This window comes from Stegodyphus dumicola, chromosome 2, assembly GCF_044657685.1.
Source record: "Stegodyphus dumicola isolate Sdum_Otavi_A_Nest chromosome 2, ASM4465768v1".
Taxonomy (NCBI): domain Eukaryota; kingdom Metazoa; phylum Arthropoda; class Arachnida; order Araneae; family Eresidae; genus Stegodyphus; species Stegodyphus dumicola.
Genome location: NC_140769.1, coordinates 55,738,252 through 55,755,603, shown reverse-complemented (window position 1 = coordinate 55,755,603; position 17,352 = coordinate 55,738,252). Strand labels below are relative to the sequence as shown.

At 32.1% G+C, this 17,352-nt stretch overlaps 1 protein-coding gene across 1 annotated transcript in view; it reads right to left on the bottom strand.

Annotated features, from left to right (window-relative positions):
* The window catches only part of LOC118183992 (uncharacterized), a 543,427-nt gene that overhangs the window by 413,858 nt on the left and 112,217 nt on the right, over positions 1-17,352 (bottom strand). Inside the window, exons 4-7 of the mRNA XM_085809921.1 lie at positions 7,256-7,447; positions 5,919-6,027; positions 4,452-4,711; positions 1,271-1,390 (exon numbers count right to left, since the gene is read on the bottom strand). Coding sequence (XP_085666047.1) covers positions 1,271-1,390; positions 4,452-4,711; positions 5,919-6,027; positions 7,256-7,447 — 681 coding nt within the window. The remainder of the gene's footprint in view (positions 1-1,270; positions 1,391-4,451; positions 4,712-5,918; positions 6,028-7,255; positions 7,448-17,352) is intronic.

The following is a 17,352-nucleotide window of genomic DNA, read 5'->3' as shown; positions in this document are numbered from 1 at the left end:
CGAACTCAAATCCGTTTAACTGTACAAGCATACGTGAGCTGGTTATTGTCGCGTGTATACTCGAAAATATGCTTAAAATACGGCAATTCTATAAAATATAGAAAATAAAGGTATGGATAGTTAGAAAGTACCCTAATCACTTTACTATGTATCAAAAACTGATAATGTAATGAACTAAAATTTATTACTATTTAATTATGGCACTATCCGTTGCCGTTTCATAGCTAACGAATTTAAATGTATTAAACATTAATAACGAATTAGATCAGCTTCAAAAATTTTATGTTTACTTCCAACCATCATATTAAAATTACAATACAAGAAACAATGCACCCATGTTTAGAAACGATACTGCCATGCGACATTTCATTCTTATTCTATATTTCATTAAGTATATCTGTTACCATGAAAGACCGAAATTGGAGAATGTCAACACATACCAAATACGTCGGTAAAAGACCGAATATTTGGTTACATTCGGAACATAACAAGTGTATGTCGAGAGGCGCAGATATGCTCTGGTGGAGGTTGAAAGGAGAAGCCGAGAAAACAGACAGAGGCGTTGTAGAAGCAGGGGACTCTTGTGTAATTTAAAATTTTGCAATAAAGAAGATTGTACAATATCAATCACGTTAAGAATGCATTGTTCATTTTAAGCTCAACAGTTTACTTACATGTGCTAATACTTAAGCTTTCTTCTTATTTTGACACATATATGATAACATGTTTTAATAATAAAGTATGATTTAGAAGCGTAACAAAACTATTTTTTTCAACATTCACCATCAGTGAATTGCGAATGTCGACATTTGCCGGCGTAAGTGACAAATAAGAATGTTTACCAATATTTCGGACATTCACCAAGCGATTATATAAGTGTTGACACTCACCATAGAATGTCGACATTCTCCAGATTCTGGTCTTTCGCGGTAACATGTCTACAACATGGCAACTTATTGTCGCAGCTTACTCCATGCATTATATTTTCATAAGGTATTGCATATGAAGCTGTTAAAAAATAAACCCATAACTCTTAACTACGCCTAACATCTGAATTGATACATTAAACCATGAGCATGAATTTTAGAAGTTTATATTTGAATAAATCTATATAAAAATCATAATAGACTTCTACCATATAAAACATATAGCTTATTATTTTAAAAATTTGACATAACCAATGTACTTTACAGAAGTCTTCGATAATTTTAATTTAAATCTGCATGCCTTTGACAAAACACTAGAACTAAAAATTAAAATAACTTCATACTTTGCATTCGCCTTCAATCTTGTGATGTTCATGTAACAGGATTTCAGAATTCGCTAACGAATCTCCAAGATTCCTCTGGTTTGCATAATCAAAACCTCTTGTTCGAATCCAACTTTCAACCTTAAAAAACAACAATAATAATTGGCAAGGACATCACGACGATACCTTTTTGCATGCTTCTATTATAATATTTATTTGTTCAGTTACAATTTATTACTGTTCGTTTAATAGCGCTTCGTTTTGTGAAGTTTCGCAAATATGCAGCATTTTTAAAGACAGAAGTTTTTAAGAATCTTGTACGCTGCTAGATTGTCATCATTTTATCGACCAGATTTACACATTTAATGTCTTTGTCTTACATTCTGAGAGTTTGATCAAATAATAACCATAACCATGTCGTTTAAATATTCATTATTAATAACTATTTACTACTTGAATGTTCTAATGACTATTATTTAATTTTGTCTCTTGTTAAAATTATTCATCTGATGGATTTCTCTTTTTTTCATAACATTACAAAATATTTAAGCATTTCATAGTACATTCTATTAAAGCAGCCACCGCATATGTGTTTGGTTACATTTAAAATTTGCATATTCAAGTCCTAATGTCAATATCCTAATACTATGTTAGTATATAGGAATTGAAAATTAATGGCAAAATTTAAATTTAATCCAAAATAAAATAAGCTTCTAATTAAGATTTAAAACCAAAACTACTGCAACTGACGCATTTAATTATATACGTACATTTATTTATTTTTTTCCCTAGTTCGCCTTGTCCTACGCATTTAAATATAACTATTTATCCAATATTCGAATGTACACAAAATCTGTTTCGTTCATTTAAACGTTCGGTAAATATTTAATTTTGGCAGAAGATTTCGTTTAAAAGCAATTCAGTACATTTCAAGGGCAAATCGAGAACGAAGATAAAGAACATAAGATAAATGAGATGAGCGATAACAAAAGTAAAACAGCTGTTCTCCATATCATAATTTTAAAACGACAATGCTGTAATTGTAAATGGTAATGCTGATTCTGTTTCGGAACAATTAATGCAGAAAAAATTCCAAAAGGTAAAAAAAGTTCTTTGAGGCTTAGGAGTAAAAGATCCATCATAAGAGTTGTCCCTTAATGTATATAAAATGAAACATGTGAAGAAAAACAAGAAGTAGATTTATAACAAGTGAAAATGTACACCTTGATGAAGAACAGCTGTTCAAACTGATGAAAACAACGCATGGTTAATGTTCAGGTAATCCGTAACTGAGACTGACAAGAGGGCCTAAGTGTTGAAAAGGGCAAATGGATCTGTTCCAGAGCCTTTGGTGCTGAATGACGCTCACCTTTTAAAATTGAAAGAATAAGTTCGCATCTACCCCAGATGAGGCGTCTGGAATACATACTGTATTTATTTGAGTATCTCTTCTCTTCGCGCAGTTCTCCCCCTAGTTTTTTAAGCCTGTAATTTAGAATATTCTGATTTATGATGACAGTAATAGTGCATGCATAAATAGGAAAGCATTTTTGCAAGTAAAACGAAATTATTCAATTTGATAAGTCCTTTGAAACATATACTATAATAATATTAGTGTGTCTTTATGTCTGTTTTTAATGTGCTATGTTTACCATTTAAGTCGTCTCTTCAGAAATAGTATACACCGCGCAATTTTCTTCTTCTAGTTTTCAAGCACTAAAATTAGTAGAAGAAGGGGGAAAATTCGCTAGTAAATATTGTATATCTGCTATCATGATAGGAATTCGATACTGAGTTAGCTCTGACAAATAAGCCATTATGTTATAGAGTGACTATTTTGTAGTAATTAAATCAGCCATAACCGATAAACTATTAAGTCTTAAACTAACATTTCACTAGTGTGCATCCATTAAACGAAATCTCCAGAACAAATTACACATTAACAAATATAAACTCAGTACACCCTGCATCACGAAATCAAATACAGGTACATCCTCAGTAAGTTCTTCCTGCTATATACGCTTAGTAATCGACTTCATCTTTACTCGAGTGACACCCACAAGAACTATAAGCTATGCTTATCAAGGCACTAAAGGTATCACCAACCTAATCATCTATCGTAGATTTATAGATCCGTTGCTCTGTTTAACAACACATGAGACATATTCAATTCAATCGCTAAAACTACGATTATCTTACCAGTGAATAGTATGGAACTCATATTTCTCGAAATACATTTGGCTGGATAGTAGTCCGGTGGAATAATGTTTGATCTCTCTCAACAACAATCTCACTATAACTACAGGTCCATACGATCAGCCAGTAGCATTCTATGAACATGAAGAGCTTAAGAACCTCATCATAGACACACTGAATGACTGAATGAACATAATCAGTTTGGCCAGCTGGATCCGTAAACTTATATTATCGCAGCCACACTTTTAACTTTACATTAGCTTAGAGTAGTATCAGGGAGCAATATTAACGTGATCACACAACTCAACACCATTTTCCATTCTTAATATCCTTAGAAGCAAAAGTAAGAAACAATAAAGACTAATTAGTAGTGGTAAGGGAGCAAAACATTCACGTGTTTAGTATGCACTGTATCATCTTCTCATTAGCTTCTGTAAGTCCTCCAGCGTGGGTGGATGTACCCATCTATGATAAAATCCAGCCACTTTAATCTTTTCTTCGATTTTTATCTTTTTGACTATTTTACCTGGATAGCCTATGGTGACTCCGGTCATCGAATGGTGCGCAGAGGGTTACTGTTTGCTATGTCAGCAATTTGGAAATCCATTCATGTAAACGTGTGACCCTCAATATTATTAAGATCTTCGATATTAGTACCCTTAAGAACCTTACCATTAATTTTATTTCAGGGATAGAATGATCTGTCTGTCTTGCGGTGACAAGCATCTACAGATTGCACTTGAAGTTAATTTTTATCGACTGTAGTACACTATCGATAGTGTTACTGTGATACATACTCGGGAAGAACACGTAAGTACTTACAGCATATGTGTGGTTGTAAAATGTTCTACGCTACCTTTCCTATATTTCCATTATAAAACTTTGGGCATTTTAGAGTATTAATTATTACTGCAATTATTTTTAACAAGTTTAAAGGAAATTAAATGCTTCAGTTCTTCTAATTCTCATACGAACATTTAATAAAAGATTCCAAATTTGAATTTACCTCGCTGAGTTGAACTTCGAGCTGGCATTTACTTAGGCATTGCTCCAGTTGAATCTTCTTTTGGTTCCACAAAGACTCCAGATGCCGCCAGCGGTCTTGAAGACTCTCCATGTGTCTCTCTACGAAAGAGGCAGTCTGTCGAGCTGCATGTTGCATGTGTAAAGGCCTGGAATCCCCCATACTGTGAGTGCCAACTTCACATAATCGTTCCAACAGCAGCTGACCTTCGCTCAACATTCGCATGGAATTTGTCAGCACAGCTATAATCAAATGAAAGTTACATTATCAAATAAAATCTCGGTAGGATAATCAATAGCCGCTGACTCTAGAAGTCATCAAAATATAACATGAGTTTGGTATGAATTTTAAATTAAAAAGCTGCTACCACGTAAACTGGTATTTATAATTTACAAAAATTAAAAGTTAATACACCTATTAAAACTACTGTAAATATTTTATATAATTTTATTTTAACAACTATCTCTTTCATATATCATAACCAAAAACTCTTTCATAACTAATAACTTGATACTAAATGCTTAAATAAACATTTTTATCCTGAAATTTTGAACCTTACTGGTAATATTTTTTTTTTATAATTAGTTAAGAAATATAAGATTTGTAGTCTCCTGTACGACCTGATTATCTTCCTTCGCTGGATTTAGAAGGAAAGACTTATTATTTTATAACGCATGAATACTTTAGATGTGACTTGACCATGATTCATTCCATGTAATAAACTATGTGTGAAAATCATTTAATTTCACATGAATAGCTCAAATATTCCTTTCCTTCTTTATGAAATTTTATTTATTTAACACTTTCGAAAATAATTACCATCCATCTCGATGACATTTGCAGGCAATATAGTTCGTAACATTCGCAAAATTAACTATTTTTTACTCTCCCAACTGCTACGTGAATACCTAGTAATGTATTTTAAATCAGAACTTTGGCAGACTTTATTTTCTGGAAAAGTCAGAAATTAGCTGGAGCTAGATAGGCAGCTTAAACCAGATGTGATTCTTGAAGCTCGGATGGACAGGATGACATGGTCGTGAATATTAGCAACAATATGTCCATCCTTAGAAGAAATGCATAAACAAAGAAACAACTAAACTTCGAAAGGAAAAAGAATGGTCTGAGTACAAAAACTATTTCTGTGAAATTAACGGGATTTTTCAACTTTCTCATATACATATAAATTATATTTTCTTTTATTTACAACATGTAGAATAATCGCTAATTCATACTTCGTAAATTCCCGGATGTTTTTTAACAATGCATTGATTCATAGTTTCAAATAGGACTTTATAAAATATTTTCTCCTTCCATCCTGCGTGCCTTCGTGGTGTAAATGACATGACACTTAGTAATCGGGAGGTCCGGTCTTTGAATTCCAGCAAGGTCAATGCACATTTTTCATGTCTCCTGTATCGACAAAAACCTAATGATTCTACAACTTACCTTTCCGTTCATCTTTAATGCGTGATAACATGGCCATTGCTGACTCTACCGTCACTGGAAGAATTGTATCAGAAACACTTTTCTTAAGAATTTCCAAACTGTCAACAAACTGAAAAAAAAATGAAAAAAATATTCATGAAATGCAGACTGAAAGAACAAATTACGTACTTTTCCATCAACTAATTAAAAACTACGACATAAACTGTGAGGGAAAATGTTGTTCACCTTTACCTCTTTCATGTTCTTCCATACTAATTTTTATTAACAGACAAACAGTTAGTTTTATTTTAATTTGTACTTTATTAAAGAGTTTTGGTGGTCTGGGGTGCACAACAAAACCAACAAACCATGATTAGATGGTATAAGACTTTACTAAATAAATTTATCATGTCAAATCAAAAAATCAAGATTTTGCAATAATTTTTGCTTTATATGCAATATCTGTTTCAATAAAACAATATTAATAAACCGATATATCACATTTTTTCTCCAATACATTTTTAATAAGTTATGACAAAGAGAAACTCGCTCTGCAAATCAGTAATAGACATCATTGGTGGTTATCTTTCTGAAGACGACTACCCTCACAGGTGACCAAACTCGTCAGGAAACATGGGTGTTCATCTTAGAAGAGGATTCCTGTACATGCTTTTACGAATACATAAGGAACTTGTGAAAGTAATTCTATGAATTCTGCATTTGATATTTAGAAGTCTATTAGAAGTTAAATAGCTTTCTCCAAGCTTGTAAATTGGACTCTGGCCCTGGTCTATGAACGAAATTAATAAAAATAATAACTTTTAAATTAAAAAAAACAGTCACTTCTGTAATATTACAGCTTATCTAAGGTTAAGTTTTGCCTAATTTCAAATAAATTTAGTAACTTGGAATATTTAGGAGCAACAACAGAAACTGTATTTTGGAAGTATAATAGTTAATGTTAACACAAAGTATTAAATAAGTCATTAACACATATTGATACATCCTTTTTTTTTAATTATGAAAAACGGCATAAATGCATTAACCATTATTGATTCTTTAAAGTTATCGCTTTTTCCTTTGGTCGTTTTTCCTTTTGCCTTTGAAAAGTCCATAAAACACAGAAAGAAATATCAGACACAAGCGAGTGACATGTAAATTGTAACGAGCAAAGCTTTTATGAATATTTAAAAATGGTTAAAGAAAGATGTGTATCATATGAACTTAGTTATTAGCAAAGAAGGAGTTAGGAATTGAAGAATCAGGAATAGTTATAATTTAGAACGATAAGGTATCAGTAATAATGCCGTTATTCAGAAGGATCAAAAGTTTGTGTTTCTAGTCAGAATATGACTTACAAGATCTTCTTTGGAAAAGAAGGCGACGGCCTGCTCGAGTATTTGCCTCCTTTGTTCAAGCTGAGCGTTGAGGTCTTTCCAGGCTAAACCTAAATTTTCAGCCATTGCAGAATACACCTCTCCTCTCGGCTTTTGCGTTGAGATGAGGTCATCAGCTTGCCTTAGTAATTCTTCCACAGGACTCTGTTTCGTCTAGAATAACAAATAAAAATATACATAATAATAGTAAATTATTTTGCTTTACCTGAATAAAGAAAGGCTGTAAAATATAACGTAAGTTTTACGAAACATAGATGTTGTCTGATCCCTTGTACAGGAAATTCTAGTAACTGCAAACATTTCTAAAATTTTGTCTCGTCCTTTAATTAAAAAATTTATGACTTCCAGACCATTCCAATATCGCGTTAAGCGATTTCCTATTCCAAATCTCTAAAATAGCATGAGCATTTGTGATTAGAAACCATGACTACAGATTTTAATATTTTAAGGTAATCTTAAAATTTCACCCTTTAAATATATCTTCTTATTTAATTTAACACATTTAAAATTTATTGTACTTTTCTCGTGTTTCACTTAACAGCATTATAGCCATACCCTCGCTGTGTTTGCGAATGAAATGTTTTTGAGGAATAGAGGGCAGTTCAAATCTATCGGTCAAAATGTCCTCTCGAGAGGAAGATGGCAGGAGAAGGCGTGCGAAAAATTAAGTCCGTTCTCCGGATCTTTCTCAGTTAAAATTAGAAGGAAGTTTAAGCAGATGGTACTCGTCAGCTTTACCTAAAAATTAATTAATTTGAGCTATTTCTTTCCGAACTATTTTCTTTTAGAAATCTGTTTCAGTTTGTTCGAAATCATGTGACAGAATTCGGGAGAAATATTTGCTGAGTAAGCACATTTGGTTACTAAAGAACTTGTGATTTAGAAACTTTTCCAAATAAAATTATGTTTGCTATGCTGTAAAAATCTTTCGCGTACAGGAAGTATAAAAAAAGGTCCACATCTGCGAAACACAGCAAGAAATAACAGACAAAAGGAAGTGGAATGCAAATTACAGCGTGCTAAGATTTTATGAATACTTAGTCTTTCCTCTACACTCCTGTTAAGAAACAGTTAACTACAATGCTAATGAGAAGAGAAGAAAATTGTCGGAAAAACTTGTGTCACGCAATTTCGTCTCGAATAGAAGAAATCATGACAAGCTCAAATAGAATACATTCATAAGTTTTCAGCTTTATAAAAATGCATTTACACGAAAGGCAATAAAAATAATTTCAAGCAGACTGGTAACAAAGAAGCTGTGATTTTAGCTTCAACATCACTTCTACAGTTACTACTAATTACGATTTAATGTTACTACTTGTGCCTAAGGTCTGTTATTGACGACGGATGTATACGTACACCTTGTCTCACTTGATTAATGATGTTTCTGTCCGCACTTAAGAACTCGGGATAAGGAACATTTTTGCATTTTTTTTCCGTCTATTCAATGCATATCTATGTCGTCCTCCATTCATACGTATATTAACAAAACCGTAAAAAAGCCAAAAAACTGTAATTAAAAAAACTTAAACAAAAACAGTTTTAAGATAATTTAACAAAATAAAAAAAAAAATCTGAAAGCTTTCAGATTTTATATTACGCCCGAAGGGGCGTTTTTTTAACGTTTTATGTGTTACCTTCATTTATTAAATATCATGTTCTTCGGATCTAAACCATAAAATTTAGCTCAATAGCAATATCGCAAAATAATTTCAAATGAGCACATCTTTAGAATTTACAGTCTCGCGCGCTAGAGATAAAAATGTCCCCCCCCCGAACAGTGTTGCCATTGCTCGCTTTGAAATCATTGAGTTTGTTAATCAAAAATTCGTTAAAGGTTTGCAAAATATGAAATTGATAATAAAACAATTTCCAAACTAGGGCTTCCAGATGCCCATATTCGATTGAAGGACTGCGTTATTCAAAATTGGATGGCTCTGGATACCGTTGTTTTATCACAAGGCGAGAAACATACATACATTTATGCAGAATCTTCATTATTTAATGTGTTTAAATATAGCAGAGGACGATAACATTTGGTGGCAACAATTTGAAAAGTAAATCGACATTTACAGTGAACCGAAGCAAAATGCCAAAACGAAATTAATAGCCCTTCTGAGCTAACGCCCTTTGGGCTAAAAACCAAAATCAATTAAGAAAAACCAAAATTAAAATCAATCGCTCTAATAACTGCTTCAATTAATAATAATAAAAGATTACGCTATTGGTACTAAATTAAGAACCGTTAAAATTATGGTTTCGCCTTACATGGTTTTGCGTTGTTCCACTTTTCGAAGCTAAATTCGGCAAAATGTAAGGTATTTCTTTTTCAAATGAAAACTACCCGTTATTGATTAATAAACTAAGCTATTTAAAAGCAGTTTGTAATATTATTTTTAGTCCAAAGGGATTTCAGTCCCGAAGGACTATTGCTTTCGTTTTGGCATTTTGCGTCGGACTCATAAACGTCGGTTCACTTTTCAAACTGTTGCCACAAAATGTTAGAGTCCTGCATTATATTTGAAGAAATTAAATAATGAAAAATCTGCATAAATGATTGTCTATTTCTCGCATTGTGATAAAACAATGGTACATAGAGCCATCGAATTTTGAATGACGAAATCCTACTGCGAATATGGGCATCTGAAATCCCAAATTTGGAATTTGTTTTATTATAGATTTTATATTTTGTAAAACTTTAACGAATTTTTGATTTACAAACTCAATGCTTTAAAAGCGAGAAATGACAACGTTATATAGAATAAAAATACTTTTATCTCCAGCTCGCGAGACTGTGTATATCGGAAATTCTAAAGATATGCTTAATTTAACATTATTTTGCGATATTGCTCTTGAACTGAATTTTATGGTTTAAGTGCAAAGAACATGATATTTAATAAATAAAGGTAACACTCAAAACGTTAAAAAAACGCCCCTTTGGACGTAATTTAAAATCTGAAAATTTTCAGATTTTTTTTTTTTTTTTTACTTTTAAATTTGAATGCTTTAAATAAAAATGCATTTAAATCACGATATATCTAATTTATAACACTAAACATTTTTATAATACTTGTAATTTTCACTTTTCAAATATGCAGAAGGTATGTAACGTTCCTATGTTAAGTCTAAATATATATTCATCTAGTATCCTATAAAATGCTTCGTTACTCTACCTAAACCACCGCTATTGATAATCTCTACTGAAAATCTATTTTAAATTAAATCTAAAAGAGTCCTTTTGGGCTCCCGTTAGAGTCTTAAACCTTTCAATTTTTTTTTATTGATTTCAAAATTGGCAAGAGGCGAAAGACAATAAAATACAACATAATGAAAGCAACCATTAGAAGAGGGTAGAGTAGTGCTATTGATGTTAAATTAAGAACATTGAAGTTACTTTATTTGTAAATAGAAAGACATAATATACTACCGAGATTCATTTATAAAGATTTTGATGCGATTATAATTGTATAAAAGGTTTTAGTTTTAATTTTTCTGTCATGTAAATACACAGCTCAAAAAAAAGGGGGGCACAGTTCTATATCTCCCGTTCTACAGGGCCTATTGACGAAATTCAACTAGCGTTTTTCATGCCTCGAACGCGCGACTTAGGATATGTATTACATTTATATATAGCGGTATTTTGACACAAAATCGGACTTTTCTGAAATAATATACCAATTTTCTTTCCATATTTCAATTCTACGGCTCAAATTACGCCAAACTACCAAGTTTTATGAAAATCGCGAGAGTAGTTTTTAAAAATTAGATCTCAAAATTTTAGCTCCTCAATGTTAATTGAGTTTGGTAAATGTTTATCAATATCTCCCTTTTTATTAACTTATTTGATTCTTCCTTTCCCATTTCGAAATTTAGGTTCATTCCAAATAAAATTCGCCCATTTTTTATGATTTATTTTTTTAATTTGTATTTTTAAATAATTTTTATAAATTTTTCGAAAACAATTTTGAATTATCTATAAAACTTTTACCATCATCTTAAAGTAGATGTATTTCTAAGCATAGCTTCAAAAAAAATTAATTTTTTATTAAAAATTTCCGAAGATATATACGTGAATTTATAAGTTTAAAATTTAGCGAGTTTTAAAATTTGGCATATTTGTTGAAAGCGATAATAACATTAAATGTGGTTTAGGCACTTTGTTAAAATTATTTGAAAGGAAGAACGATGTGAACGAAGTGCCTTTTTTCTGTTCATGCACAATGTAAAAAGATAGGAACGATATCCTTTTTTTTCCGGTAATGCACAATGGAAGGGAAAGGAAAATGGATTGCCATATATTAAGAAATTCGCCAAATGAATTAGTCTTGGCGCAAACTGAAGAAAATATCCCAAGATAAATTTGTGAATTTCTCCGTAAATTTCGCACCAAATTTTACAAAATTTAATATTTAGGCGTAATTTGAATCGTAGAATCGAAATATGTAAAAACAATGGTATGTTATTTCAGAAAAAGTCCAATTTTGTGTCAACATACCTACATTAGAACAATGCATATATAAATCTAATACATATCCGAAATCGCACTTTCGAGACATGAAAAACGGAATTTGAATTTCGTCAATCGGCCCAATAGAACGGGAGATATAGAACTGTCCCCTTTTTCTTTTCTCTCTCTCTCTTTTTAGTCTAAAGGGATTTGAATCCCGAAGGACTATTAGTTTTGTTTTGGCATTTTGCGTCGGACTCATAAATGTCGGTTCACTTTTCAAACTGTTGCCACAAAATGTTAGAGTCCTGCATTATATTTGAAGAAATTAAATAATGAAAAATCTCCATAAATGTATGTATATTTCTCGTATTGTGATAAAACAACGGTACATAGAGTCATCGAATTTTGAATAACGTAATCCTCCAACGAATATGAGCATGTGGAAGACCAAATTTGAAATTTGAAATTTGTTTTATGATCGATTTCCTATTTTTTAAAACTTTGACGAATTTTTGATTAACAAACTCAAGGATTTCAAAGCGAGCAATGGCAACGGTGTGCAGAAAAAACATTTTTATCTCCAGCGCGTGAGTCTCTGTATCGGAAATTCTAAAGATATGCTCGTTTTAAAACTATTTTGCGATATTGCTGTTGCACTGGATCTTATGGTTTAAGTGCGAGGAACATGATATTTAATAAAGAAAGGTAACACACAAAATGTTAAAAAACGCCCCTTTGGACGTAATTTAAAATCTGAAACATTTCAGATTTTTTTTTTTTTTTTTCTTTTCGCAGTGTACGTACCGTTTATCAAAAAGTAACAGAAAAAGTAAAATTCCATAAAGCGAAAAGTATATGAGAGGTAGCTATATTTTTCGAATGCGATGCAGTTTCACACAAAAATGCACACAAAGGTATGTGTTTTTTAATAAAAATTTGAGTAATGATTTTTTTTTTTTTTAATTTACTACTAAAACAGTGACATTTTTCATCGACATATGGCGTTCAAGCGGTCCTGAAAAACGTTTATTTCATATGAGATTCTATGACAATCACGCAGGATCTTTTTCAAGACACAAAATCTATCACGTACAGAAAATAAAGCAACCGATTGATATTCAAGACAAAAGTCATCATGACTTCGCAAAGCTCAAACACCATAACCTCTGTCTTTCAAAAGATGGAAAGCAGTGCTGATTGGCTTAGCAAAACGACTGGCCAACGGTCCTGTGGACTCGGCGAGCTTTTCGCATTATCTGGACGTAAGAGCAACTGCAGACGCCAGTGAAAATCACTTGCAAAGATAATAGCATCGTAGGGGTCCATTGCATTGCATTATATGCACTTTTTCCTTTAAAGTATTCCACAGCGGTACATTTTGAATTCTATCGCAGACAACGCTTTTTAGAGACAATTCCTCTTTGCAAGAGAGGCAAATGTTCCATAATGTAACATTCATGTAAGATGGAGCGTCTCCGCACATATTCTTCCAGCACAGGTCCAGTTGCGATCGACATTTAATGATGACTATATGGATGGCTATCAAGGTCGCTATACCTTCCAACTTGTCATTTTTAGTTATGGGGCTATTTCACGTCATTGGTGTACAGAAGTCGGTCGATGTCATTGGCCGTACTGAAAGAATTTATTCCCCATCATATGATAGGAACTGCAGCTGAACCCTCTTCGATGTTGTGCAAAGTGCTGTGTCACGTCTGACGGCCATTCTCATGAACGATTGTCGTCACACTGAACATTTAGAATCGTAACTGCATCGTAACATCGCATCTGAAACACTATATATTGGCGAAAAATATAACTATTCTGACAATAAAACCTTTCATTATAAAAAAATCGCCATTGTCTTTCTGAGCCTTTCTGTGAAATTTGCATCGTGCTGATGTCTGTATCTTTCGAATTATTAAATTTTTACCTTTTCTCTTTAGTTGCAAATGACCCAAACTTTCAACAGCAGAAATTCTTTTTTTAAGAAAAATATTCTTGCCATGGAATTTTCAAATCTAAAATATCAGTTTGTATAAATTAAGAAACTTAAATTTTATACAGCTTCCGGGCAATAATTACATTTTGTAAAAGTTTATGCTCATTCTAAAAAATAAAACACAAAACGCCTGACACCCATACAACAAAAACTGATCGATATATTCAATTTTTAATTTGAGACGATATTTAATGGTCGAAACCAAATTAAACGGTGAAATGTTTGCATTTGTATGTAGTTGAAATGAATGATCAGTTTAGAAAAAGGTTTCTCATGCTAATAAATGAAGTCAGAAAAACTGTTACGTATATTGTCAGGAAAAGTATTGATCAATATAATTTAAAAAAAAAAGATCTTATTCATTGGATATTATAGAATTCGTACTCTAGAAAACAGCTGTAGGCTTTAGTACTGGCATATTTTCCCAACTCGTAACATTATTTATATAAATTAGAGATGAAAAATATTTCTAGTATAATGATCTTTTTTGTATAATTACTATATAATGGTTATAAAGTAATAAAAACTGTGTAAGAATATTAACAACACTTAAGAACTTATAAATTACTTGTGTGAAAATGCTATCGGGATACCTAATGTCACAAAATTACAAATTAAAGGATGTTATAAATACTCTATAAATCGCAAAATATCGTTACTTAATGACATTAAAGAGGAAAAAGTCAGTTTCGAATTAATAGTTTTAATCTGAGCCTTCAGAGAAAGCAAAAAAGGATGTTAAAAAAAACCTAATTCAAATATCCCGTTCAATTTTGTTTTAAGCAAGTTAAACTTTTTTTATCTGAATATTTAAAATAAGTAAAAATCTTACTAACTATAGGGACCAAAGGACAGCATAAGAATTAGATTTTCTAATTTTTATGAACTTGATTTTTTTTTAAATTTACAAATGCCAAAACATGAACATATGCGTCATTTAAAATATTTTCCAATCGGAAAGCTACGAAATACTGTTGCGAAAATAAAGACAGCATAAGGACTTTTGCGAATGCGATGTATAAGGTTTATTTCAGCCGCATTTTCCACATAACAAAAATTAGTTTTCAGGTTTTAAATTGGTTTCATTAAATTTCTGGTCCGTTAAGCAAAGAGAGGTAAATGCACTTTTGGCTGTGGAGATCGTAAACAACAGATAAAATGTTGGCACAATTTCAACATACCTGTAAAAAACGTATGTTGCTGTGAACTGTAATACATTGTGTTAGTCACTACCAAAACAGACTTCTTAACTAAAGTTTATTAATAGTTCACCACAATGATATGCAGAACAAGAACTAAGTCGGTTTATTTTCGCTTAACCATTGCTTTTCCTTGGCTTGGACTCGTGCTATAAAACATTTTCGATCGCATAAATTTGATGTGCGATATTTTTTAACCTTGAAAATGTATACATGCGGAATTACGATATGCAGATTATAATTTTTATATCGAATTTAAATAATAGAAAAATTACATTATTATTCAGCAGATTCTAGACTACCATCTCAAAGAGAATTGTTTAATTACCTTAAGTAACTGAATCTTTATTTTTCATGTCTTGCTGTTACATTTAAACTCTGCCTTTGAGAGATCTAAGTATATATTTGTATGCTGGATGCCGAAATTTGAAGAAGGTTAAGAGAGCGGACTTGCAAATAAAGTGAACAATTTTTAATTATCATTTTTAATCATTCAAAAATTTTTAATTATACTCTCACTTGTCTGACAGTAACATGAGCACAAGCCCACGAAATTCATTACTAATGATAAATGAAAGATATATATATGTGTGTGTGTAAGAAAACTAAGGAACATGTAAAAGATAAATTAAAATTTAAATTAGCAACATAAATTTCCCTTCTTTATTCATAAATTAGCAATCTCTCTTTGCACTGCGTCATTTCGAGACCAATCTATGTCATATGACTCTTACATAATTCTGATGATGTAAATGGACCTAAAGCTTAAACAGCCAATAATAATTTTTCAGCAGTATTGATTATTCAATCAAAATGGACTAAGAACGAAAACTAATTCAGTCTGAATTAAGATTTCTTCTTGAATATAACGCACTCGCTTTCCACTCTTCGGCCTACATGGACTGCCGTTTGCTGACCTCTTCTTATTACAAATCTATCAAAAACGTAAACATGTTATAAAAGGTACAGATAATGTGCCAAGTTCTTTGTGGCCGCAACATGTTTACTGATTTGTCTCGGCTGTCAATTTCCTATTCATTATAGATTAGCAGTCTACGCAATCAAAATTCTTGCTCTTTATTACGGATTCAACCTTCTACGATTTACACCATCAATATTGCAAAGCCCTTTTTTATTACACTATATAGACAGAGAGAGAGAGAAATATAGGTGACTATAAATAGCACGCAATACTTGCAGCTTCTATGAAACAGATCAAAAAATGGAGATAAATCCTTAAAAGTATTAGATTTATAAAAGGCATTTGAATGTAGAAGATTTTTTTAATAAGGGAGGGAAGAATCTAGAGAATGACCACAAAACAAACGCGATCAGCTATTTTACTAGCATCCCAAATACGCATATGCTTTTCATGCAGTGGCATGTCTGTTAGTACATTTCTTCAATACGATTTGCCACAGCTAGATTTCAAATCGTTTAGCTTGTTAATCAGAACAGTCGTATAAGTTTTATTAAATATTAAATAAATAATAAAACAACTTCGAAATTCAAAATTCGAGCTTCCGGGTGCACATTTCGGTTGGAAGACTAAGTTACTCAAAATTTGATGCGTCTATGTACCGTCGGTTTTTCTCAATGCGAGAAACATAACATACATACAAGCAGATTCTTCATTATTTAATTTTTTTTAAATGAAACAAGATAATAATATTTGGTGGCAACAATGTGAAAAGTGATACGTCGTTTGTAAGTGACATGATGCAAAATCCCATTTTGAGACTAATAGCAACTTTTTTTTTTTTTGGGGGGGAGGATAATCTAAAAAGTTTAACGTCGCTTATTAAGGTTTTTTTTATGCTTCCGATAAGGTTTTCGTTATGGTTTTTTATGCTTTGGTAACTAACCAACCAAAAGAGTTGAGGAAAAAGAATGCTTTGGTTTCTAAAAATTGTATAATTTATTCATTCATTAGAGCAAGCATGACAGACAGCTCGAGTGAGGAGTACCTTGTTAAAGAACTTTGAAAGGAAATCTGTTACTTGGTTTCATACGAGAAAAACAAAATTATTCATGTAGCGTGGACTAATAACCCGAGCTGCTTATTTTGTTCCATTACTCTGGGTTATTTATCGGATTGGCTCTAACGTCGCTTGACTGCTTTAGCTTGGTCTATAGCCTAGACACTCCGTTAGGTCACCAATCTCTTCTACCGCTGGGAATGGCATGATACTGTTGCAGTTTGTCTAATTCCTGCAGCCTAGAAAGGATCGTTAACTGAAAGATTGGGTCACAGACGCAGAGACCCTGGATAACCAATGGGCTGGTTTATGGACAACCAGTGGGTAAAACGAAAATGATAATTAGTTGTTGCTTCCAGATCCGAGAGGCAATTGCTGTTTAGCAGTAGTTTTACCCAGTGAGTCATTGAGTTATAAAAAGCCGTATA